The sequence below is a fragment of the Pteropus vampyrus genome, unplaced genomic scaffold (genome assembly GCF_000151845.1).
Source record: "Pteropus vampyrus isolate Shadow unplaced genomic scaffold, Pvam_2.0 Scaffold723, whole genome shotgun sequence".
Lineage (NCBI taxonomy): Eukaryota > Metazoa > Chordata > Mammalia > Chiroptera > Pteropodidae > Pteropus > Pteropus vampyrus.
Window position 1 is genome coordinate 506633 of NW_011889504.1, and position 26811 is coordinate 533443.

The 26811-nt window shown below is 46.1% G+C and overlaps 1 protein-coding gene across 1 annotated transcript in view; it reads right to left on the minus strand.

The window, feature by feature from the left end:
• The window catches only part of NLRP3 (NLR family pyrin domain containing 3), a 38246-nt gene extending 12931 nt beyond the window's left edge, over positions 1-25315 (minus strand). Inside the window, exons 1-7 of the mRNA XM_011385469.1 lie at positions 25270-25315; positions 23215-23733; positions 20134-20238; positions 17919-19674; positions 15914-16087; positions 14758-14928; positions 13247-13417 (exon numbers count right to left, since the gene is read on the minus strand). Of these exons, the coding sequence (XP_011383771.1) occupies positions 13247-13417; positions 14758-14928; positions 15914-16087; positions 17919-19674; positions 20134-20238; positions 23215-23521 (2684 nt within the window). The 5' untranslated portion in view covers positions 23522-23733; positions 25270-25315. The remainder of the gene's footprint in view (positions 1-13246; positions 13418-14757; positions 14929-15913; positions 16088-17918; positions 19675-20133; positions 20239-23214; positions 23734-25269) is intronic.
• Between the last annotated feature and the right edge of the window lie 1496 nt (positions 25316-26811).

The following is a 26811-nucleotide window of genomic DNA, read 5'->3' on the forward strand; positions in this document are numbered from 1 at the left end:
TCCCCCTAGATGAGTGAGGGGCCCAAACCCCACACTAGGATGTCCCTGCCCAGGATTCCAGTGCCAGGAAGAGGAACCCCAACAAAATCCAGCTGTAAAAATCAGTGCGGATTCCAACAATCTGGCTGAGACAGAGAGCAGTTGAAAACCTAGACATCCCTTAAAGGGCCCGTGCATAGACACACTCACTCGCAGGACTCACTCTGGGCTCCAGCAGAGGGATAGAAGCTCAGGAGGTGCCAGAAACATACAAGGAGGGTCTGGCTTCAGGATGAGAGCTGAAGTAACAGCTACCAATGTCCTCGTGTTGAGTCCTTTCCCCAGCTAGCCAAATATGAATCTGTATTTGCCTGGTGAGATATGCTCACTCCACCCCGGTAACTTCCTGGGACCCTGCCCCACCCCACACTATCGGCAGGGGGCTCCTTTATCAGCACCAATAGGCCTCAGCTCTCATGCACCCAAAATCACTTTCAGTGGCAGACAACAAGCCCCCATATGAACTGCAGTATTTCTTGAACAAATCTCAGAGTTCTGTGGGACCAAATTGGTCAGGACCTGGCCTCGGTGTGAGCTGAGACTTTTGAGAGTGGCCAAAGGCACAGCAGTGGCACCAAATCTGAATCTGCACTAACCTGAGAGACACAGCTTGCACAACATTGGTCACTCCCTGGATTCCTCTTCACCCAACTCACATATCACCTGAGGCTCTTTCACCTGTTGAGCCTTACAGGCAGCTAGCAGGGATCCTCAGCCCTTAAAATGCCCTGAGCCTTTTGCTAAGCTGCCCCAGGCCTGATACCAGTGCCAGCCAGCCTCAGTTGGCAGCATGGCCTGTAAGTCCAACACAGGTAGTGACAATGGATGGCTTTGTAGCTCCTAACAGGTAGCCCTGGGTATCTCACAGGTAAGGGGTGACCTTGGCCTGAGTGGGAGCCCCTCCCAAGTGGCCCCAGAACTGACACACACACAGAGGCTGGCTTCAGGCCACAACATAACACTACCTGATTAGCCCCACAAGCCGCACACCCAAAGGGTGGTCTCAACAGGCACATGAGCCTGCTGGGGCAAATGTCATTTACCGGGGTCAGCCCCACACCACAGCTCATAGGCTGTCCCCACAACCAGTCAGCCTGAGAGTGAATCCCACCTATTGGCATGCTAACAGCAAGCCAGGCTAAACTACAACAGGAGTGCACACACAACCCACACCAGAGACACAATTGGAGCACCAGGTGCAGGTCATTAGGGAGACTGAACCACTGAGCAGCACAGGGCACTGCACCACTGAGCAGCACAGGAGACAGCACCACTGAGCAGCACAAGGCCACCTGGCAAGACTGGGAGATGTAGCAAATCTACCTAATACGTAGAAATGAACACAGAGAGGCAGAAAAATCAGGAGACAAAGTAACGAGTCTCAAAAGAAAGCACAGAAAAAAAGTCCAGAAAAAGAATTTTAAAAAATGAAGGCAAGCAACCTACCAGATCCTGAGCTCAAAACACTACATAATGAACTTAAGGAAAGAATAGATATCTCAGTGAGAACTTCAACAGAAGGATAGGAAGCATAAAGAAATATAAAGAAACCATAATAAATAGTCAGAAATGAAGTATGCAATATCTGAAATAAAGAATGCACTAGAAGGAATTGGCAATAAATTAGACGAAGCAGAGGACTGAATTCGCGATTTGGAAGATAAAGTAGCAGAAAATACCCAATCAGACAGCAACACACACACACACACACACACACACACACACACACACACACACACACACAGAACTAAAAAAAAAATAAGGATAGTTTAAGGAGCCTCTGGGACAGTGTCAAGCATACCAACATTCACATTATAAGGGTACCAGTAGGAGAAGAGAGAGAGAGTAAGGAATTGAAAACCTATTTCAAGAAATAATGATAGATAACATCCCTAACCTGGCGAGGAAAATAGACATACAAACCCAGGAAGCGCAAAGAGTCCCAAACAAGAGGAACCCAAAGAGGCCCACACCAAGACACATCATTAAAATGCCAAAGGTTAAATATAAAGACAGAATCTTAAAGCAGCAAGAGGAAAGAAGTTAGTTACCTACAAGGAAGCTCCCATATGCAGGCCAGAAGAGAATGTCATGAAATATTCAAAGTGATGAAAAGGGAGGACCTAAAACCAAGATTACTCTACCCAACAAGGCTATCGACTAAAATTGAAGAGGAGATAAACATTTTCTCAAAGAGGAAAAAGTAAAACAAGTTCAACGCCACCAAACCAGTATAACAAGAAATGTTAAAGGGACTTCTGTAAGAAGAAGAAAGAAAGAAAAACATAATATAAATAATAAAATGTCAATAACTATGTACCTATCAATAACCACTTTAAATGGAAATGTATTAAATGCTCCAATCAAAAGACATAGCATAGCAGATGTGGTTGCATAGTGTAGCAGTTAACACATCTGCTTTACACACAGAAGGTCCTGGGTTCATGCCCCAGTGGAGCCATGGTCCATGGTCTATGGCCATGCCACCCTGAACAAGCCCAATGTCTGATCTTGGAAGCTAAGCAGGGTTGGGCCTGGTCAGTATTTGGATGGGAGACTACCTAGGATGACATATTATTTATATAGGCATAAATAATAATAATAAAAGACATAGCATAGCTAAACGGATTAAAAAAAAAAAAAGAACCATATACTGCCTACGAGGGAACCACTTCAGATCAAAAGACACACATACTGAAAGTAAAGGTATGAAAAAAAATATTTTAGGCAAAGTGGGCTTCAAAACAAAGGCAATACTATGAGACACAGAAGGACATTACATAATGATAAAGGAATCAATTCAACAAGAGAATATAACACTAGAAAATGTTTATATACTCAACATAGGGGTACCTACACAGATAAAGCAAATATTGGCCAACATAAAGGGAGAAATCGACAATAATACACTCATAGTAAGGTACTTTAACACCCCATTAACAACAATAGACAGAGCTTCCAGACAGAAAATCAACAAAGGAAATAGTGGCCTTAAATGACATACTAGACTAAATGGATTTAATTGATATTTTTAGAGCATTTCACCCCAAAGCAGTAGAATATACATTCTTCTCAAGAGCACACAGAACATTTTCCAGGACAAACCACATGTTGGGCCACAAAACAAATCTCAATAAATTTAAGATCGTAATCATATCAAGCATCTTCTCTGACCACAATGGTATAAAACTAAAAATCAATTACCAAAAAAAAAAAACCTGAAAAGGACACAAACATATAGAAACAAAACAACATATTACTAAACAATGAATAGGTTAACAATGAGATCAAGGAAGAAATCGACAGATATCTTGAGACAAATGGAATTGAAAACACAATGACTCAAATCTATGGGACACAGGAAGAGCAGTCCTAAGAGGAAAATTAATAGCAATACAGGCCTACATCAAGAAACAAGAAAAATCTCAAATAAACAATATAACCTTACACCTAAAGAAACTGTAAAAGAACAGCAAACAAAGCCTAAAGTGACTTGAAAGAAGGAAATAATAAAATCAGAATGGAAATAAATAAAACAGAGTCTCAAAAACAATATAAAAGTTCAATAAAACCAAGAGCTTGTTCTTTGAAAAGATAAAATTGATAAACCTTTAACCAGACTCACTAAGAAAAAAAAGAGAGGATCCAAATAAATAAAATCAGAAATGAAAGAGAAGTGACAACTGACTCCACAGAAACACAAAGGATTATAAAAAAATACCATAAGCAAATTACATTCCAACAAATTGGACAATATGAAAAAAAATGGATACATTATTAGTAACATACCATCTTCCAAGCCTCAGTCAAGAAGGAACAGAAAATCTGAAGTGACCTATTACTACTAACAAAATCGAATCAAATATCAAAAAACTCCTAACAAAGTCCTAAACAAGATGGCTTTACAGGTGAATTTTACCAAATATTCAAAGAAGACTTAACACCTCTTTTTTCTCAAACTATTCCAAAAAATTCAAGAGGGAAGACTCCCAAACTCATTTTATGAGGCCAAAATTGCCCTGATTCCAAACCAGACAAAGATATTACAAAAGATAAAAATTATAAGCCAATATCCCTGCCAAACATAGATGCAAAAATCCTCAACAAAATATTAGCAAACTGAATTTAGCAATATGTTAGAAAGCTCATACACCTCGATCAAGTGGAATTTATTCCTGGAAGGCAAGGTTGGCTGAATATCTACAAATCAATTAATATGATATGCCACATTAACAAATAAATAAATCTCAGGAAAAGAAATTTAAAATTTTATTTTGCAATTGCAATAAAAAGAATGAAATACCTAAGAATAAACCTAACAAAGCATGTAAAGGACCTAGACACTGAAAACTATAAGATATTATTAAAAGAAATTGAAGAAGACACAAGAAATGGAAAGATATTTCATATTTATGGATTGGAAGAATCAATATATTTAACATGGTCATATTACACAAAGCAATGTTAACACAATCTCCATCAAAATCCCAATGGCATTTTTTAAAGAAATAGAACGAAAAGTCATCAGATTTGTATGGAATCACAAAAGACCCTGAATAGCCAAAGCTATCTTGAGAAAAAAGAACAAGGCCGGAGGTAACACTCTGCCTGACTTCAAGTTATACTACAAAGTGATAATAATCAAAACATCATTGTAGTGGCTGAACAACAGATACACAGACCAATGAAAACCCCCATATACATGGGAAAATAATTTTTGACAAAAGAGCCAAAAACCTGCAATGGAGAAAGGAAAGCCTCATCCATCAATAAATGGTGCTGGGCATTAAAAAAAAAAAACAAAATACTGCCATTTGTGACAATACAGATGGATCTTGAGATTACCATGTTAAGCAAAGTAAGTCAGAACAAGTTGAGAACCATATGATTTCACTCATATGTTAGATATAAAACTGAAGGCAACAAACAAGACAAACTAACAGAGACTCATGGATACAGACAACAGTTTAGAGGATACCAGAGGGAAGTGGGGGTGAGAGGAGTTAGGGGTAAAGGGGGTCAAATATATGGTGACAGAAGAAGATTTGACTTTGGGAGATAATATACAGATGACATATTAAATCGTACCCTTGAAACTTCTATGATTTTATTAACCAATATTACCCTAATAAATTTAATTTAAAAATAAACAAATAACTAGAATCTATCACATCAATGAACTATAGAAAAAAAATCACATGATCATATCAATAAAAGTAGAAAAAGCTTTGATAAACCAATACCCATTTATGATGGAAGCACTCAGCAAACTAGGAATAGAGGGGAATTTCTTCAAGTTGATACTGTTTATCAACAAAAAACCTACTGCTAAGAGAATACTTAGTGGTAAGAAACCCAAAGCTTCTCACTAAGATCAGGAACAAGTCAAGGAAGTCTGCCCTCACCACTCCTTTTCTTCATCAGACTGGAAGTCTTAACTAATACAATATGACAAAAACAGGAACACTAATACAAGGCATAAAGATTGGTAAGGAAGAAATAAAATTGTCTTTTTTTTGCAGATGGCATAAACTTTTATGTAGAAAATCTGAAAAAATTGACAAAAAATATTCATAGAATAAAAAGGCTGTTATAGCAAGGTTGTAGGATACAAGATTTATATGCAAAAATTAATCACTTTTTATATATAAGCAAGTGGGATCTGAAATAAAACACAATGCCATTTTTATCAGCACCCCCAAAACATAAAATACTTAGGTATAATCTAACAAAATATGTACAAGATCTACATAAGGAATTCAAAGAAGAAGTAAATAAATGCAAAGAATTCAAAGAAGAAGTAAATAAATGCACAGATATTCCATGTTCATGGATAGGAAGACCATATTGTCAAGATGTCAGTACTGCTGAACTTGATCTATAAGTTTAATGCAATCACAATCAAAATCCCAGAAAGTTTGTGTGTGCATGCATGTGTTTTGACAAATTCATTCAAAAGAATGAAGGGCAAAAGAAACAGAATTACCAACACATTATTGAAGGAGAATGAATTTGGAGGACTGACACTATCCAAATCTAAGACTTGTTATAAAGCAACAGTAATGATGACACTGTGGGATGGGTAAAAGAATAGATAAATTGATTAATGGAACAGAACAGAGAGCCTAGCAATAGATCCACATATAGTCAACTAATCTTCAACAAAGGAGCAAGGGCAATATAATGGACAAATGACAGTCTTTTCAACAAATGGTGATGTAACAACATCCACATGCAAACAAAAAAAAAAAAAAGAAGTAGAAGAAGAATCTAGACACTGATCTTATACTGTTCACAGAAAAATAACTTGGAAAAAAATAACTCAAAACAGACTTAAATGCTATTCTTCTCAAACTATTGCAAAAAACTCAAGAGGAAAGAAAGCTCCTAAGCTCCTTTTACAAGGCCATCATTGCCCGCTTCCAAAACCAGACAAAGACATTAGAAAAACAGAAAATTATAGGCTAATATCCTTAATGAACATATATTCAAAAATCTTCAACTATTAGCAAACTAAATTCAGCAATATATTAAAAAGATCATACACAAGTTCCAATTGAGATGGCAAAGCAGATAAATAAATGCTGTGCTCATCGCTACCCTTCCATGACCACATCAGAATTACAACTACAGAACAAACATCATTGAGAACCACCTGAAGTCTAGCTAACCAGAAGTCCTACAACTAAGGACACATAGAAGCCATGTCAAGATTGGTAGGAGGGGCAGAGGCTCAAAATGATCTAGTCCCACACCCACGTGTGGCGCTTGAGAATCAGGAGTGATCTCTCAGCTGCTGAGGTCTTCCCTGAGGAGTGAGGGGTCCCAGCCCCAGTACCAGGCTCCCCATCTCAGGACTTCAATGCCAGAAAGAGGAGTCTCCACAACTTCTAGCTATGAAAATCAGTGGGTATTTTGGTTGAGTGAGAGGAAGGACAGCTAAAGTCCCAGGTATTCCTCTTAAAGGGCCAGTATGCAGACTTACTCACTGAGGGACTCACTCGCTCTGAGCTCCAGCTCTGGAGCAGCAGCTAAGAAGGTGCCAGGAATATACAGGGAGGAACTGTATTGCCTGGCTTCTGGGTGAGGGCTGAAAGAGCAGCTTTTTCCCAGACACAAGTGCTAGTAGAGGCCATTGCTCTTTTGTTGAGCCCTTCCCCTATCCAGCCTGCACACATTGGCTGGCACCATATCTGGGTCTCCATCAACCTGGTTAACACTGTTAGCCCCTCCCCGGTGATTCCGTGAGAACTTGCCCCTCCCAAAGGGTGGGCCACCCAAGCTACTTCCAGTGGATTTTCCATACAAATGGCCTGTCTTGACTTATGCTGCCGACTTTCTTAAAATCTCTCAAAAGTTCACAAAAACCAAATAAGTAGCATCTGACCTCAGTGTGCCCCGTACCTCTTGCTGAGCAGCTGCAAGCCCTACACTAGTTGCAGCCAGCCTTGGTTCATAGCTTAGCCTTTTTCAGGCACCTTCAAGCCCAACACAAGTGGTAACTATTTGAAGATCACTTTGTAACTCATACCAAGTGACTCCAGGCAGGGCACAGGCAGCAGCTGATCTTGGCCTACACCAGAATTCCTCCCAAGAGGCTCCAAAACCTATACACCTGGTGGCCAGCTTCAGATCAAACTAGAGCATCACCCAACCACCACCACAAATGACACACCCAAAGGACAGACTCACTAGGCACCAGAGACCTGCTGAAACAAATCCTGCTCCACGAGACCAGCCCTGTAAAACAGCTCCTCCACTAGTCATGGCCAGTCATCACAACTAATCAGCCCGAGGGTCAGTCCTTCCCACTGATGTGCAAACAGCAACCTAGTCTCAACTACAAGAGGGCACACACAACCTACACAAAAGACACACTAGGAGCACACAACTCAAGAAAGACTGTGCCACTGGGCCCCACAGGACACCTACTACATAAGCCCGGGAGAATAGCAGACTTACCTAATACATAGAAACAAACACAGGGAGGCAGCCATAATGGGAAGACAAAGAACATATCTCATATTAAGAACATATCAAAGCTCCAGAAAAAGAATTAAACAAAATGGAGACAAGAAATCTACTAGATGCAGAGTTCAAAACACTGGTTATAAAAATGCTGAACTATCTTAGTGAGAACATCAACAAAGATATAGGAAACATAAAAATGGAGATAGGAAACATAAAAAGAACCAGTCATAAATGAAGAATACAATATGAAGCAGAGGATTTAATCAGCGATTTAGAAGATAATGTAACAGAAAACACCCAATCAGAACAGCAACAAGAAAAAGGAATCCAAAAATATGAGGATAGTCTAAGGGGCCTCTGGGGCAGCATCAAGTGTACCAACATTTGCATCATAGGGGTACCAGAAGGAGAAGAGTGAGAGGAAGGAATCGAAAACCTATTTCAAGAAATAATGACTGAAAAGTTCCCTAACCTAGTGAAAGAAATAGACATACATGCCTAGGAAGAGCAGAGAGTCCCAAATGAGATGAATCCAAAGAGTCCTACACCAAGACACATCATCATTAAAATGCCAAAGTTTAAAGACAAAGGGAGCATCTTAAAAGCAGCAAAAGAAAAGCAGTTAATTATCTACAAGGGTGTTCCCATAAGACTGTCAGCTGATTTCTCAACAGAAACATTGCAATCAGAAGGGGCTGGCAGGAAATATTCAAAGTGATGAAAAATAAGGACCTACAACTAAGATTACTCTATCCAGCAAAGCTATCATTTAGAATTGAAGGACAGGTAAAGAACTTCCCAGACACGAAAAAGCTCAGTCAACAAACCACTATTTTAAAAAATGTTAAAAGGACTTCTTTGAGAAGAAAAAGAAAGAAGAAGAAGAAGAGTATGAACAATAAAGTTACAATAAGCACATATCTATCAGCAATTACTTTAAATGTAAATGGATTCCATTCTCCAATCAAACAACATAAGGTGGCTAAATGGAGAAGAAAACAAGACCCTTACAAATGCTGCCTATGAGACTCACTTCAGATGGAAAGATACACACAGACTGAAAGTAAAGGGATAAAAAAAAGTATTTCATGAAAATGGAGGGGCAGAGAGATAGAGTAGCAGCAAGACTTATAAGAGAAATATAGACTTTAAAATGAAAGCTATAACAAGAGACAAAGAAAGACCCAGGAATTCCACTTCTGGGTATTTACCTGAAGAAACCCAAAATACTAATTCAAAAAGATCTATGCACCCCTATGTTCACTGCAGCATTATTTACAGTAGCCAAGATACGAAGGCAACCTTGGTGTCCATCAATGGATGAATAGATAAAGAAGAGGTGGTACATATATACAAAGGAATATTACTCAACCATAAATGAGGAATAAAATTTTACCATTTGTGACAACATGAATGGAGCCAGAGAGTATTATGCTAAATGAAATAAGTCAGACAGAGAAAGACAAATACCATATGATCTCACTTATGCCTGGAATCTAAAGAACAAAATAAAATACATGAACAAACGAAACAGAAACAGACTCATGATACAGAGAACGTTTTGATGGTTGCCAGATGGGATGAGTGTTGGAGGGCTGGGTGAAAAGGATAAAGGGATTAAGAAGTACAAATTGGCAGTTACCAAATAATCATGGGGATGTGAAGCACAGCATAGGGAATATGGTCAAAAATATTGTAATAACTGTGTATGGTGCCAGGTGGGGACTAGATTTATTGGGAGGATTACTGCATAAATTATATAAATGTTTAACCACTATCCTGTACAGCTAAAATTAATATTAAATAGTATTGAATGTCAACTCTAATTGCAAAAAAAAAAAAGAAAGTATAAGAACATTATTTAAAGACCTAAATGTAAGATGTAAAACTATAAAAGGTAACCAAAGAGAAAACCCAGTGAACCTTGGGTTTGGTGATGAATTTTCAAATATAATACTAAGGCATGATCTAGGAGCTAGGTAACTGACAGCTGGAGTTCATTAAAATGAGAATGAAAAGACAAGACACGCTGGAAGAAAATATTTGCAAAGATATATCTGATAAAGGACTTATCCAAAAAAAAAATTTTTAACTCTTAAAATCTAACAAGAAAACAAACAGCCTGATTGAAAAATGAGTCAGACACCAAAGAAGATGCACACATGGCAAATGAGCATGTGAAAAGATGCTGTACTTCAAATGTCCTCAGGCAGTGAGCCACCACTGCACATTGATGGAGTGGCCAGTGTTGGAGCAGTGACCCAGCAAACACTGGCAAGGAAGCACGCATGGTGACAGGACCTCTCACCCCGCTGGTGGGGATGCACAATGATGCAGTCACTTTGGAAGACGTGGCGGTTTCTTATAAAAGTCAACATGCTCTTACTACACGATCCACCAGTGGTGCTCCTTGGTATTTACCCAAAGGAGCTAAAAATTTACATCTACACAAAAATCTGCACATGTACTTTTATGCATAATTATCAAAACTTGGACACAACCAAGGTGTCTTTCAGCACGTGAATAAACCGGTACATCCAGACATTGGAACAGTAATGCTTGAAAGAAATGAGCTATTAAGTCATGAAAAGATGCGGAGGAAACTCAAATACATATGACCAAGTTAAAAAAAAAAAAACTGATCTGAAAAGGCCACATGTTGTACAATTCCAACAATACGACATTCTGGAAAAGGAAAAATCTTACTTTTTATAAAACTTTAAAATGATCAGTGGTTACCAGGGAATTGGGGGTGGGAGGTATGAACAGGCCAAACACCAAATTGGGGAGGGCTGGCAGTGAAATTACTCTGTACGGTGCTGCAGTATTAGATCCGCACCATTATCCATTTGTCCGAATCTCAGAATGCACCACACAAGAGTGGATCATTATGTAAACTCCGGACTTTGAGTAGTGATGATGTGTCGATGTAGGTTCATCAGGTATAACTAACGTGCCACCTGGTGGGGTACTGACAGTAAGGGAGGCTGTGCCTGTGGAAGGACAAGGGGTATAGCGAGAGTTCTGTACCATCCTCTTGTTTGGGCTGTGACTCTAAAACTGCTCTAAAAAATAAAAGTCAATTAAAAAAGAAAAATGCTCATGCGCAATATCTGAGTTTAAGACCAATTTCTGTGCCATCTGCACACAAACTGTTTTTGAGGAGTATATGAAGTGTTCCAAGGGATGTAGAAACATTTAGTAAAAAAGAAAGCCAGCAGTGAAATCCCTAAACCCCAGGAAGAGGCGTCAGAGCAGGACCCAGATTAGAGGAAGCTATGAAATTAACAGGAAAGACTTAGTGGGGCCCCAACACAGGGGAGAAGTACTTCAAGGAGGAGATGATGAACACAACTAAAGGCAACTGATATCAGCTAAGATGAGGCCTTGCAAGCGTCTGTAAGGCCAGGGCGTTGCCACGGACAGCCACGGACAGCCAACGGGGCTGCACTCCTGGCCTCTCCAGGCTCTCTGCTTCCCATGGAGTGCTTCCCACGGCCTCATGGCTCCATCCTCACTTCATCCAGTACCTGCTCCCATGTTACCTGTGCAAGGCGTTCCCTGAACCCTTGGGCAGGGGTGCACCCTTTGCTGTCACTCCCATTTCTATTATACTACTTACACATACTGCATATTATTTGGTTTGTCTAGTGTCTCGTGTCTGTCATCCTCTGTAAGAATGTTTGTGAAAACAGATTCTCAGTCTGCTTTACTCATTGTAACTGTCAGCACCCGCAAACATGACCCAAGAGTGCCTGGATCATGTGTGTTGAACAAACCAAGAGTAGCAGAAGCTATACCGCTGAAGGAGAGTAATGTTTTAAGTAGAGTATGTGGAGGCACGGAGTTCCCCAAACCCTCAGGATTTCCTGAGTGATGGGGCATCTCTTACTATTCAAAAGAGCCCCTTTGGATCACAACTGAGTCTTTGCTATGGACAGGACTTATAGATGGCCTCAGAACGGGGCCAGTCACCACAAAGGCCCAGTGCCGGAACACAGCCCCAGCCACCCACCTCCAGGAAGGAGCAGGGAGGAAGGCTGGAGATTAATCTCTAGAGAAATCTCTTGAACAAAGATTTGGAGACTTTCTGGGATGGTGCCGGCAGGGTGGCACACCCCTGCTACATGGGGACAGATGCTCTTGTGCTGTGGGCCCTTGTGAATCTCATCTCCCAAGTCTTTTCATCTGGCTGTTTGTATTCTTTATTATACCTGTTACGATAAACATGCACATAAGAACGTTTCTCTGATTGCTGTGAGGCATCCTAGGAAATTCTCAAATTGAGGAGGGGGTCATGGGAACTCCAATTTGTAACAGTGAGAAAGAAGAGTGAGTAACCTAGGAATCCATCATTTGCAATTGACATCTGATGTTGGCAGGGAGAAGGCAGTCTGTGGGACTGAGTATTTAACCTGTGGGGTCTGTGCTAACTCTGGGTGGTTCATGTCAGAATGCAACTGACTTGTAAGACACCCAGCTAGTGTCTGCAGAGAATTAGTTGTTGAGGTTAGAAAACACTCCAGAATTTTTATGACTTTTTACTGCAAAATTCCAACATGAACTCATGAGCTGATGTGACTGCCAAAATATGAGGAAGTCAGAGGCTCCAGTAGCACCAGCCACGGAAGGTCAAAATGCCACCAGAGTTTGCTAGGGGCTTCCAGTTCAGGTCTGGGCACCGCACTGCAAATGGGGACGTCGACAGACCAGCCCTGCCGTAGGACAGGTGGCTAAACAGGTGGAGGCACCAAGCCACACCCTGACTGAGGACTTGGCAAGGTCCAGGCAGGAGGTGAAAAGACCTGAGGGTGTTTTCTCTGGGGATAGGTTTCCCCGGCAGCTCTTGGGAGCAGAACCAGTACCTAAGCACAGAGGCCAAAGGTGGCGCCGGGTCAGGGTGTGAACTCTGCCACTGCAGAGGACTCTGTGCAGCGATGCCCAACTTGCCAGTGCCCCTGCAGAACGCTGGCCCGTGCACATCACGTCTGGGAGCAAGAGTTTTACTCAATGGGGAGCTGGGATGCAAGTGTCTGCCGTTTCTGTCTGCGCAGAAACTTCAAACCAGTGGCCATAAGCAGCTTCTAGCAGGAGGCAGTAGCTCCCAACCCCCTGGGATACGGTCCCCTTTGTTCTCCACCCGAGTAACCTTTCCCAGAGCAGCATCTGCCCAGGCATGCCATACAATGCATCCCAAGAACACACTGTCTTTCCACTGAGATATGAAGAGACTTACCCCAGTTTCTGCAAGCTGCATTGAGGATGCTTTGCTGGTTCACACAGGATTCCCACTCCCGAGTCTCCCAGGGCGTTTTCCCCCAAGTAGAGCCTGGTCAGGGACTGGCTAGTGCTCAGGACCGATGCAAGGTGAGCACAGCACGCCGATGTGAGGCAGCAGTTGACCAACCTTCCACAGAGATGGCAGAGTGTCACCACACCTCTCTCACCCTCTCTGCTGTGGGTCGAGGAAGCACTTGTCCTGTCACCCCTCTAGTCCAGTCCCCACACAGAAAGAGTGCATAGAAGCTCTACATTAACTGTATTTCCTTTTCTGCTTGTGTAATAGCAAGTAAAAAACCTTCTAAGTCTATGGCAATGCATCTTCTGGCTCCCTACATTGATTTGTACTGTGGTGAATGTACAGGACCTAAAATTTACATTGTAGCCAGTTTTAAGTGCACAGTTCAGCCCATTCAATGTATTCACACTACTGTGCACCCATCACCACTAGTCATCCCCAGAATTTTTTCATCATCTGAAATTGAAACTCTGTCCTGGTTAAACAGTAATTCCCACCCTGTCCCCACTCCCCTCCAGCCCCTGCACCACCCTCCACTCCCTGTCTCTGTGAAACTGACCCCTCTAGTGCCTTAGTCTATGTAAACAGGTCACGCATGATGCGTCCTGTTGTATCTGGCTTATTTCTCTCAGCAAAATGTCCTCATGGTCCTCCCAGGCAGTAATGAGTGTCGAGATTGCCTCAAAGGGCCATATGTGTGTAAATACTACATATTTTAGCCCATCCTTCCACGGATGGACCCTTGAGTTGTTTCTACCTTTTGCCTTCTGTGAATAACGCTGTTGTGGACACGGTTAAGTGCTAGAGTGCCTGATTTCAACTCCTTGGATACATACCCAGAAGTAGAATTGCTGGGTCATATGGTAATTCTATGTCTAATTTTTTGAGAAACTGACAAACTGTTTTCCACAGCAGCCACACCATTTTACACTTCCACCAGCGGGGCATGATAGTTCCAATTTCTCCACATGCTAACACTTGTTGTTTTCTGTTTTGTTTTATAATAACCATCCTAATGGGTGTAAATTGGCCTTATTGTTTTCAAGTGCTTTCTTCTCTTCTTCAAAATTCAAGTCCCCCAGAAGCATTCAGTGAAGAATGTGTAGACTTTCGTGTCTGCATTAAGTTAGCACCACTTTTCCCATTTGCGTTGAGACCAAAGGCTTGTCACAAAGACCCCAGGCCCTTCTAGAGTTTGTCACACTGGTTTTATTTTAAGGTAGGCTGTGACTACCTTAAGGCAATCTGATTTCTTTCGCTGAGTCCCCTCCAGGGCTTGGGATGTGGCTTTCCCCACAGCAAAGACTGATTGCGAGAGTTACTAACAAACACCTGGAGGTGACAGTGGGATGTGGAGCAGCCCCAGCCACTGTCCCAGTAACACCCAGTCTATGGGGACTCACTGGAGCCACAGCTCATACTCAAGAGGGGGCTCAGGTCAGACTCACCAGAGCTTCCTCAGGTTGCAGAAGATGTGCCTCAGCCCCACACACAGAAGTCTGACCCCGCAGTCAGCCAGGCCATTGTGGCTCAGGTCCAGTTCCACCAGTGTCTGGTTGCTGCTGAGGACGGAGGAGACGTCGAAGCAGCACCGATGGGAAAGGCAACAGCGCCTCAACCTGCGTGCCAAGCACAGAAGCAGGAAGCATCAGGACACGAGCTTACAGCTGCCCTCTGCCCCGTGCTTGCTTTCAGCACGAGCCAGGCCACTGTGCATACATGTTACAGAGGGAATGCCACGGTGAAGGTTCTGTGAGAGCATCTTCTTATCAGGACTCCCAAACAGCCGAGGACAAACAGGGAAGCTGGCTGTCAGGCTCGCCAGCTCACAGTGAGGCCACAATTGCTGAGCCCGTCACTGAGCGCCCTACGTAGATGGCAGCCAGCCATCGTGTGGCTCAAAGCAAGCCTTTTCGTAATAAAGCTACCCTGTGACAATTCAATCTGTACCAAGGTTTCTGATGGGTCCCAGCCCAGGTAGCCCTCATCATGTATGGCGACACTCTCAGAGGCTTATCTGCAAGCATGGCCGGTGGGGAAATGGGAGACCCTGAAGGCCACGCTGTTTTTGTCACACAGCCGAAAAGTGACTTAATTTCAGTTCTCCTTTGTTCTTCCCCATCCAATGCTTCCCGAACAGCCGGCCTCTGATGCAGTCTGCCTTCTCACTCCTTAGGTGCAGGACTGTGATTCTCACATAAATATTCACGTGTTGAAGGCTTAACAGCCAGGACCGAGGCTGTGGCTGTATTTGGAGATGGAGAGGGGATTAGGGTAAAATGAGGCCATGAGGGTGGTCTGGTCCAATGTGACTGATGTCCTCGTAAGGGGAAGACATCCAACACACACAGAAAGACCATATGAGGGTACAGAGAACATGACCATCCACACTTAAGGAGCGAGGCCACAGGAGAAGCCAGCCCTGCGGACACCTCCACCTTGGACTTCCAGCCTCCTGGATGTGAGACAATAAATTTCTGTTGTTTGGGCCTCGAAGGTATGATATGCTGTTGGGGCTACCCACAAGGTCCTCCTCCAGCACTCTCACTCTCTCTCACACACACACACACGTGTGCACACATGCGCACACACTGAGGGTCTTACCGCAGTCTCTGAATCCTACAGCCAGGATGTTGGAGCATCTCACATAACACCTTCATCCCTGCATCCCCCAGAGTGTTGTCACTGAGGTTTAGCTCAGTGAGGCTCTGATTGGTGCTCAGGACAGACAGGAGGCCCTGACAGAAGCTGGGAGGAAGGTAGCAGCAGTTCATCAATCTGGAAATAGGAAGGGAAGAAGAAGGGGAGAAGCGTCAGTCTGTTAGAACAATAAGGGGCCAAAGGCCAGGGGTGGCTGGTACCAGTTGAGACAAAGGCCCCCAGGGATGAAGAAATGAGTCACAGAGTGCAGACCGACCACTGAGGAATGGAAAAGGCATCCTGCACACCAGGGTAGGGAGTGTGAGCCTGTGACCTTGGCTGGCCACGAACACCCTCTGGCCACCCCCGCAGGTGTCTTCCTCCGTCTCCCGTGGCTCTGGACACTCTGCTAAGGGGTCCAGAGACTAGCTCTCACCTTGGTTACTCATGGGCAGCAGAGGTGCTCCCGGAACCCCAAGGCCAGGCCACAGTGGGAGCAGCGCCAGGCCAGAGCAGAGCCAGGCACGCCTGTGTCTCTAGCAGCTCTGTGAGTCCCATGTTCAGCGCTTGTTAAAATGCAGTTTCTGACTCCACGGGACTGGGGCTGATTCTGCTCTCCTAACAGACACAGGGTGGATGCTCATGCCACTGGCCCTGGGAAGGCTCTAGAACATAGAATGCTAGTGCTGCCCTCAGGGAAACAGAGCTGTCATCAGGAGTCCTTCGGAGTCTCTGTGAGCCTCTCACAGCCTGGGTGTTGGGCAGCCAGCCCCTCGTTTGTCGCCTTGCTTTTTGGGCTCCAGTGAGTGGGTCTGCCCCCTCCTCTCACTCCCTCTCTCTGTCCGCCTCTCCCATCTGCTTTCTCGCTATTCTGGGTTATTCCTGTCAGATACCCACCCCGCTGGCCCATCTCACCCTGAACCTGTAGCTCCTGGTCTGTGTGCCCTCACTCCTCACCCCACACTCCATTCCCAGGACCAGCTCCCTCATGAGTCAAGGCACTCTGCCTGAGTTCCCAGCCCTCCCTACAACTAAACTGGGCTCCTAGCCACCACTGAAGCCAGAGGTGTCCTTGATGGCTCTCCCGTCCCTGCAGATGGAGGCAGAGAGGAGAACTGAAGACTGCTTTACAGGAGGCCTGGCCCCTGCTCTCCTTTCTTCTGCCCCATGTCTGCTGTCTCTCACAGAGGTCACACCCATGCACCCACAGAGCTCCATCTTCCCTCAGCCACTGTAGCTGGGGTGGCTCCCTGCAGGTACTTCTTGCTTCACTGTCCCCAGGGCAGCTGGCTTCCAGCCCCAGAGAGTAAGGGAACAGAACTTGAGGGGTGACTGTCTGGCTGCAAACACAGGAGTGTTCTCCTTTCTTGCCCAACTGTCCTCGATGTCCCTGGTTTTGTTTGTGCCAATGAAGTTGTGTGTCCCTCCCGTGGGCTCCTACACACAATCTTCTTCAGACTACGCTGGTGACCTATTCTCACAGACTCCACTGCCCTGCCTTCCCCTGCACTCAACTTCATCCGCCAGCCCCTCACTGCAGGCTCAGACCCACTCCTCTGGCAACCCCACAGGCTCAGCACTAAGGGTCTCTGTCCTCTGTTCCTGAGACAGTCTCCGGGGGCCCACTCCTCAGGTGCTGACACATAGGAACCCCAAGGGGGTTACAGCAACCTGGCTTCACAGACATTTCACTCAGCTTTCTACCCCACTTGGCACCTTGTGCTGAGTTGGCGTCCACTGCACATTTGCTTATTGTTTCGTTGGCTTTTCTCTCCTGCCACTGCTCCACCTGCCCTTCTTCTGCTAGTCATTCTGACAATGAAGGCTCCTCTAGCAATGGGGGTGGCATTACCGTGTAGCTGTGGCAGCTGCACTGAAAGATGGCTGAGCAGGGGGGAGAGGGCAGGGAGTTGAGAGAAGGGGGCCAGAAGGCGGAGGGTTGGGCCCCCTGCCTGGGCCATCTCCTTACCTACAAGAAGAGGCTGAGCGGGGGTCTGGGAGGATGGACTGGCCCACAGTAGGGCAGCCCCCGTCCCCCTCCTCCTCCTCCTCCTCCTTGGGTGAGTCATGGAGCAGCCTCAGGGACAGCGACTCCATGTTGTGACAGTTCCCTATGCAGAAGGAAGAGACTACGTGGTCCATCCTGGTGGAGAGGCTGACCTCGACCCTGGGGAAGTGGCCCATGGCCCTGCGCACAAAGCCCTCCTCCTGCATTTCGTACAGGCAGTAGAACAGCTCCAGCTGCGTGGGCTGGGCCTGTGGGGTCCTCGCCTTGGCTTTGGCCTCAATCCACTTCAGCAGCTCCAGCCGGATTTGCTGGGAGATCTTACAACTCAGTTTTTTCTCCAAGTAGGACGTCCTCTCCTGGTTTATAAGGCCAAAGAGGAAGCGGACAACAAAAATCAAGTAGCCTTTTTCAAATTTGCCGTAGTTTTCGAGAAGGACTGTCACGTCCCGGTCGGGAGGCTCCAAAGGCCCCCTTGACTCGTCCCCTACCCCATGCTGCTCCTCCTCCAGCAGGTAGTACATGGCAGCGAAGAACTCCTGGAAGGTCATGTGGATGAAGCTGTAGAACTTCTCGCAGTCCACCTCCTTCTGGAACAGGTTCACCCTCAGGAATGCGGATGCATCCGCCTTCTGCAGGCCATGGCTCCTCAGGTCCCCCTCCTCAAACAGGATCTTCTGGTTCCAGATCCCATCTGCGGCCAGTGAGCAGAGGCCCCGCAGGTTGGCAGAGATGGGGCGCTTCGGGCAGCCTCCCCGCGACTGCAGCAAAGTGGAGAGGAAGAAGGTATACACAGCAGTGGTGGTCTTGGACGTCTGAGGAAGGCCCTTGCCACTGTCCATCTGCTGCTTCAGCCCAGTACACACAATCCAGCAGACTAGGGGGATGAAGCACATGGTGAACAGGACCTCATTCTCCTGCGTCAACCTGAAGGCCTCTCTGGCTTGCTGCTCATCTGCAAAATACTTAAAGAAGTACTCTTTCTTCTTCGCTTCTGAGAAACCCAGGACCTCCACATGCCGCGGACGGTCCAGCAGGTGCTGCAGCTTCTCCAGCGCCACGGGTCTCGTGGTGATGAGGAGGGAGGCCTCGGGGAGCAACCTCTTCCTGATGAGGCTGCTCAGCAGGACGTCTCCCCTCTCCACCTTCCTCCAGTCGGTGCAGAGTGCCTCCGTGTGCTCATCGAAGGCACCCTGCAGCTCGTCGAAGCCATCCATGAGGAACAGGATCCTGGCTGGCTTTCTCACAATCTTGCTGATGGGTGGATTGGGGTCGGGGCAGCAGCTGACTATCAGGTCCCCCAGGCTCCTCTGCGTCCCAAGGCTTACCTCCCGGCAGTGGATGTAAAACAAGTAGTCAAACCTGTCCTGGTAGAGCTTCTCTGATGCCCAGTCCAGCATGATCTTCCTGGCTAGGATTGTCTTCCCAATGCCCGCCGAGCCCTGGAGCACCACTGTGTGCACAGGCTCAGCATGTTGGTCCTCGGGCTCGAACAGCAGCTCCAAGCTCATAGAGCTCACAGGGCTGTCTCGTGTCATGGCCAAAGTCCCACCAATGGCCAAAAGCTCGTGCTCTCGCTCTTGCTGGCTCTGGTGCTCCTTGATGAGGCGCAGCCTGGTGTAGCGCTTATTGAGGTTCACGCTCTCACCCAGACGGGCATTCCTGTCTTCGATACACTGGAACCTGCTTCTCACGTGTTTCCTGTATTTCTTACAGTAATCTGCGGTGGAGACATGAAGTTAGACATTGGGGGAAGCCTGAGCACATCCACCTGGCCACCTGGCCTACGCTCCGTGGGGAATAACAACTGGAACTAAGCAGTGGGAGGTGCGGTTCCTTCCCACCACCAGGGTACGGAGGGACCCAGAGAATCTGGGGTGGCAAAATCTTCCCACGCACAGTGAGTGGAAGAACTGCAAATTTCTTGTGCACTGCCCATGGCCGGAAATCTCTCTTATTCAGCCTTACTCCTTTAGGTAGTCTGCAGCCCATGACTTTTAAAATCCAAAACACTCCATGATCTCCAAGGAGCTGCCGGGAGCCAGGCACACATGTTCCCATGTGTTTGGCTGTAGCTGATTTCCCGAGGTAGGCCTTCACACAAAGGAGCAAGAGCATGTGAGTCCCCAGACTCACAGTGCCTCCCAAACCCAATTGTGAGCACCACCCCTGTGCTTACCTTTCTTCTTTTTACAAATAGAGATTCTGGAAAGGTACCCCAACAAACCCATCCACTCCTCTTCAAGGCTTTCTGCCCGGCATACCACAGAAACATATGAGTTATCTGAAAATAAAAGGAAAAAAAAAAAAACACACAGAATGTTAAAAACCAGGACTCCTGACTAAGGGGATATAATTGAGACTTAACACCTGGCAAAGGTCAAACGCACCTGCCTGGACATCTCTCAAACCAAAATAGGGCTCAGATGCGGATGACAGCTCTGTAGCCAGAGGCCACTGGGAGTGTGCCGCAGCCCTAATTTTAAAGCAGTGGAGTCAATCTAACCTTTGAGCATCGCATCCCCACTGAATGCAGTCTCAAAATCTCTCTCCCAGGCCCAGAAATCAACCAGTAAACATGTGCGGCAGGCAGGTTTCTCTTCTCTTTGTATGTCTTAGTCAGTGTCCCTCTGGTCTTCTGTTGCTGAGGCCATCCCCAGGTTCCTCAGTTTCCCCACAATGGCCATGGGCCAGCAGGATCATCCCTCCCTGGCCACAAACACCTGGAATCCATCTTAGTCACCTTCTATGTCTTCAAGAGTGAGAATAATCAATCTGGTTCATGTCTAAATAGCAGTGCAGTAACCTGATCTCAGTACTCCAACCCCGTGATTCCTTTTTAACCTATTTGAGGTGGAACCCGGGCACTACTTCATTTTAAAAGCTCCAACTTGAGCTCACAGCTAAGACAACAGATCTAAGCAGTCACTGAATGACACATCCCAGAGAAGCATTTTCTGGGAGAAATCTGCATACAGTAGAACAAGAGGCACTGGGGGAAGTACGTGGTACAGATAACTCAGATGGGCAGGAACCCGAGAGCAAGATGAAGGACTCCGACTAGACGTCTACTTATTCTGAGTGCAAATGCTATTATAATAGGATCTCAAAACCCAGATACGGAAGCCAAGATGTCCCAGTGGCCAGGAGCCAGGCTTCAGCCAAAGACATGCCTGGTGCTGAGTCCTGGCCTTGGCACCGAGCAAGCAGCCCCAGGCAGCCATAACTTCCAGCCCACTTCGCATTGTTGGGCAGCCAATCTCCAGAATTTTTTCATCTTGTAAAACTGAAAATCCATGTCCATTAAATAATAACTTTCCATTTTAACCACCACTTTCTGTCTCTGCAAATTTGATGACTCTAGGGACCTCTTAAAAAGGGGATCACACAGTATTTGTCTTTTTGTGACTGGCTTACCGCAGTTAGTATATGAAATTGAAAATTCATTTGAAAGTGCTGACCTCAGTGGACTTCTTGTGAGGAATGAATAAAATCCATAAAAAGTGCTTAGCTAACTACTTCTGCAACTATGATTGTTATACTTTAAGTTGGTTACTGAGCATGTAAGTACCGCCACAGTTATTATTATGTTATTATACACGATATGTTTAGAACACCCACTGCTGCACCTTCCCATGCCCCCAAAGCATTTCTCTTTCTTTGTCACACCCACACTGCTGCCCTCTCTCACCGTGCTGCTCTTGACTGCTGGTTCCTTTCCACCAGCTCATCACCTGTAAACTTGTGCATTCCTCGGAGCCCTCCTGTGCCCCTCCCTTGCTCAGAACACCAGCCAGGAGGAAGGACCTCACCCCACCACAGGGATGAAGAGAAAGTCCTCCCCCGCCACCCCCACATCCAAAGTGATGGCCGTGGCAGAGGCTTCCCTTGCATATCGCATTGTTCTATAAGAAGAGCACTTGCCCCAGGGCCTCGGGAGCTGAGACTCGAGCTTGTTGACCATGCAGGCAGACACATGAGTGGCTGGATAGAGACCTGGAGGAAGTTTTAGACACAGGAGAGATTTGAATCAAGTGGGACTAACCAGGGAAGAGCCCCAGGGCTACATGAGCCCTGACCTTGGTTTCTAAAGGAGTTAGAAAATGGTAAACTGCTTTATTCCACCTTCTCATAGTACTATCATGACGGGAAGAAAGAGGAAGAAGCCAAAACAATTTTAAAAATGACTAAAAACGAGCATACCAAGTTTGGTGCATCAAAGGATATCATTAACAGAGGAAAAAGGCAGCCCACGGCATGGGAGAAAAAGATTTGTAAATCATACATCTTATAAGAGGTTAATGTATAGGATATACACAGTGCTCCTAGAAGTCAACAACAAAAAACAAGCAACTCAGTTAAAACATGGGAAAAGGGCTTGAATGACATTGCTTCAAAGATAAATGGCCAGAAAGGACATAAAAAGACACTCAATGCCACTAGTCAGTAGTGAATGCAAATCAAATCCACAGTGAGACATCATCTCACATCCCTTAGAATGGCTGCTATCAAAAAAAAAAAAAAACCCATAAAATAAGTGTTGGCAAGGATGTGAAGAAACTGGAAACTGTGCACTGTGGTGGTAAATGGTGCAGGCTCTACAGAGAACAGTGTAACAGTTCCTTAAAAAATTAAACATAGAATTACTATATAACCCAGCAATTCCACTTTCAGACACACTCCCAAAAGAATTGAAAGCAGAGTCTTGGAAGAGATTCGTGCACCCATGTTACAGCCACATCATTCACAAAAATGTAAAGCTAGAAACAATCTGAAAGTCTAGTGATGTCGGATGGCTAAACAAAATGCGGTATATATGTACCATCATGCCTAAAAGGTAATAAAGTGCTGTCATATGCAACAGCATGGATGAAGCTCGAGAACATGATACTGAGTGAAATAAACCAGTCACCACTAAAAGGCAAATCCTGTAAGATTCCACTTATGAGAGGTTCCAAGAGTGGTCAAACGCATGGAGAGAGAAAGTGGTGGTCGCCAGGGGCTGAGGGGGAGTGCTGCTTAATGGGGCGGAGTTCTGCAAGACGAAAAGAATGCGCTGGAGTGGCTGCACAATGTGACCACGCTTCACACAGCTGCACCACATGCTTAGAAACAGCTAGGATGGCCAACTTCAGGTCATGTGTGTCTCATCACAGCTTAAAGCCTGCCGCTCCCCCTTCCCCCCGACCCCTCTCTACCGCAAACTCACCACTCTCTGGCTCATCCCTCATCCCACTCCAGCTCTCCCCCTTGCACTCACCCCACTCCGGCTCTTCCCTCTTGGCCCTCTCATACAGGTCTCTACGGTTGATGGCAGCAAACGCCCACACAGCCATGGCCCAGGCCTTCTCCTCCCCGTTGAAGTCAATCATCAGGGTGGCCAGATCCACTGGGTCCGCCTTCTCTGTCTGGCCCCGGGGAAGCGCAGTGCAGCCCTTCTGAGGTGGGTAGTCCTCCAAGTGCATCTTGAATTTCTTCAGGTCCACATCCTCCAGGTCCTCCAGGTAGCGAGCCAGCTTGCAGCGGACACTGGCCATGCTCACTAGCCCTGGCCAGGAAGGGGACATAGGGCCACACTGGGAGGTGGGTAGCGGAGTGGCGGGGGTGGCTGGAGTCTTTTTCAAAGTCTGCCCTCGGGGAGAACTAACCGACCTTGAACTCGGAGACCGAAAGGGAAAGCATCATCACTCTGTCCTGCAAAACGAGCCACTGCACTCTTCACTCCCAGGGTTCCCTCGTGGTTCTGCCCAGAGAGTGTTAGAGCATGAAAAAAGGTGCCCTGTGGAGAGAAACACCCAGCAGGGTCACAGACGCCCACACGAGCACCCATCATGCCTCCCATTGCTGCCTGAGATCTCGGCCTGTTTGACCACTTCATTGTGCGACCTTGGGCAAGCGTGTCAGCACCCCTCAACTTCTGTTTCCTCCTCTGTAAAATGGCAGAGTGTGGAAAATAGTCCCTAGGTTCCTGCTCGCTGAAAGACTCCGGTTCTTTGCTCTTTTTTGGCCCAAGGAGACACGGATGAGAGACAAAAGAAAGCCAGGAAATGAATAACCGTGGCTTCGGCTAGAGGGGACTTGGGTGAGCGGGAAGGCTGGTCCACGACAGCCCTTGGAAACCACAGTGACAGGGTGTTGGGCCTGGGGACCACCATCCTCCGTAAAATTCACCATGACACTATGAGCGTGTCACGTTGGCCAACAGCATTTCGCAGCGCTCCCCTCTGCACCAGGCCATGTGGGGTGAGTGTGCACTGGCATGAAGGGCAGACACCGAGGCTAAGGCTGAGCAAGGCTCAGCAGCTGGCCCAAAGTTTTGGAGCCAGAAAGGGACAAGGCCAGGATTTGTACCAGGCTCGTGGATTCCTGAGCTGGTGCCCTTTACACTGCACTCTTCTCAGCCTAACAAGGTGTGAGGCCATGGGCTCCCCCACTTAGCTAGTTATCTCAGCCAGATGCAAACAAATGTGATCAGAGACAGTGAACCCCATGGTTAATAACAAAAGTGGTTTCCCAGCACTTAGTGTGCACAGTTTCACTGCCACGCTCACCCACTCAGTTTTCCTGGTTAGACTCCAAGCCCATAAGACTAGAAACCAGCTGCTACATCTTTGACTCTGCCACACCTCCCAGGCTTGGACTTTGTCTGAGGCTTGGTCCCTTCATATTACTGAACCAGGAAGAGCACTGCATCTGCCCGGAGCCATAACTGAGGCTAACGGGAGGGAGAGACCCTGAGAAGCAGCACAAGTCTCCAAGCCACGACTCATAACAACCAGGGTTTAATGTTCATGACACCAAATATGCTCGTAAGCCTTCTGTTTCAATTCTTGCCTCCATGTCTGGCCTCGGTGCTGCCCAAGTCCAACTCTTTGTGCATTTGGCAACAGGGGGATCATCTCCAGACAGATCCACCAGCTTCACAGACACACCTGTCCCACTTTACCAGTCCTCCCATCCAAATCTGGGTGCCCGTCCTCCTTCGTGCCCCCCACCCCTAACCCTGGCACACTCCACTCTGACCTCTGCCTCCTCTGTCTCTCGGTTTCTAAGGCTGCTCATTTCCTCCTATGCACCCACTCACTGCTCCCTGGGGAGTGCTTGGGGGTAAGCTGAGATTGCTGCCCCTGTCCTCACTCTCCCCCACACACATGCACTTCACACATACAGCCCAAATAACGATAAGTATAAAAGAACCTTCCAGAACCATTGTTGAAGGACAGAGTTGGAGGCTGGCAAGTTCTGGCCCTGGAAACACTGTCCCCATGCCTCCCCAGACCCATCTGGCCACCACGCTCCGTAGAGCTGGACTCACCCAGACACCAGTCTCAGGGATAGCCCGAGAAGAAACTTGATGAGCTTATAGCTGTCGCAGCCCAGCAGGACAGGAAGGATGTGGTCATGGTGTGGGGTGAACAAGATTGCATCACAGGCAAAGGCAGAGACTGACAGTTACATCTCTGGATTTTCCAAACCGAACAGTGTTCTCAAAGCTGAGCCTGGATGCAGCTAGAGAAGTGTGGCCTCTCTATGGTGAGGAGGAGGGACCCACTGATGTTCACTCAAGTGCCCAATGACTCTCTGTGAGTGTCGAGACAACAGGAGGGCCGTGGGTTGGGGAATCCCCCCAGAGCTGATAGGCAGAAGATCAAGAGCATGACCCACGTACAGAATGCTCTCTCAGTATAGAGAAAGGCTGGCAGGCAGATTCCCTCTATCACCTGTTATTTGTTTAGTAGTTTTATTGAGGTAATTATACACCCATGCAACCATCACCATCAAGGCCATAAATACATTTATTGACTCCTAAAGTTTCTTCTTGATGCAGGATGGGGCAAATTTCCTGGAGTCGGGGGGAGACCAAGTCCTACACTGAGAGAAGAAGAGGGTCTTTTGGTGGAGAGTGTAGAAAGAATCAACACACAGGCCAAAGCTAGAGTCAAAAGGAAAGTTTATCAAAGAAGGGGTAACACTCCACTGACAGAGTGTGGTCTTCTCTCAGAGGCAGAGAGTGAGAGAAACCGAGAGAGAAAGACACTGAGAAAGACAGTGAAAGTAAGAGACTAAGACGTAGAGAAAGACAGTGAACACGAGTTCAGGGAATGCAGTTTATGTGTCATTCTTTAGTTCCTGTGAGTTACAGCTCAAAGACTTTGTTAACCCATTTTCTTTGATATGGACATACAGTGAGGAAGGAGAAGAGTATGTAGCATGAAAAGGTAAGAATATGAAGCATGAAAGGCCTTCTGGCAGTTCCAAGCCTATGAGGGTCCCTGTGATTTTACCCATAGGGAATCACTCTTGGTTCCTGTTTCCCTTTCACAGCTTTGGAGAATGGGCTGTTAGCAATCCCAACAGAAACCTTCCTTTGTTCTGCAGGTGTCCTCCTGGCCTGGCTGCAGGGCTAGTCAGCATGTTGCAGTCTCTGAATGTAGCTTAATTTAACATTTAGTTCTCTTGCCCCTTCCCTGCCTCACTCCAACATCATCTTCATTATTAATTATTATTATTATTTTATCTTGTATGTGTGCAATAAGGACACCAAACATTAACTCCACCCTTTCAGCAAGTATTAAATACACAATACAGTATTATTGGCTATAGGCTCTCTGCTGTGTGATAGGTCTCTAGGACTTAGCCACCTTCATAACAGAAACTGTGCCTTTGACTATTAGCCCCCTTTTGTCCTCCCCGCAGCCCCTGGTAACTGCTGCTCTACTCTCATTCTATGAGTTTGACTCTTTTAGATCCCACATATAAGTGAGATCACACAGTATTTGTCTTTGACAGACTTACCTCACTCAATGAAGTGCCCTCCAGGTCCATTCATGCCATTGTAAATGGTAGGATTTCCTTC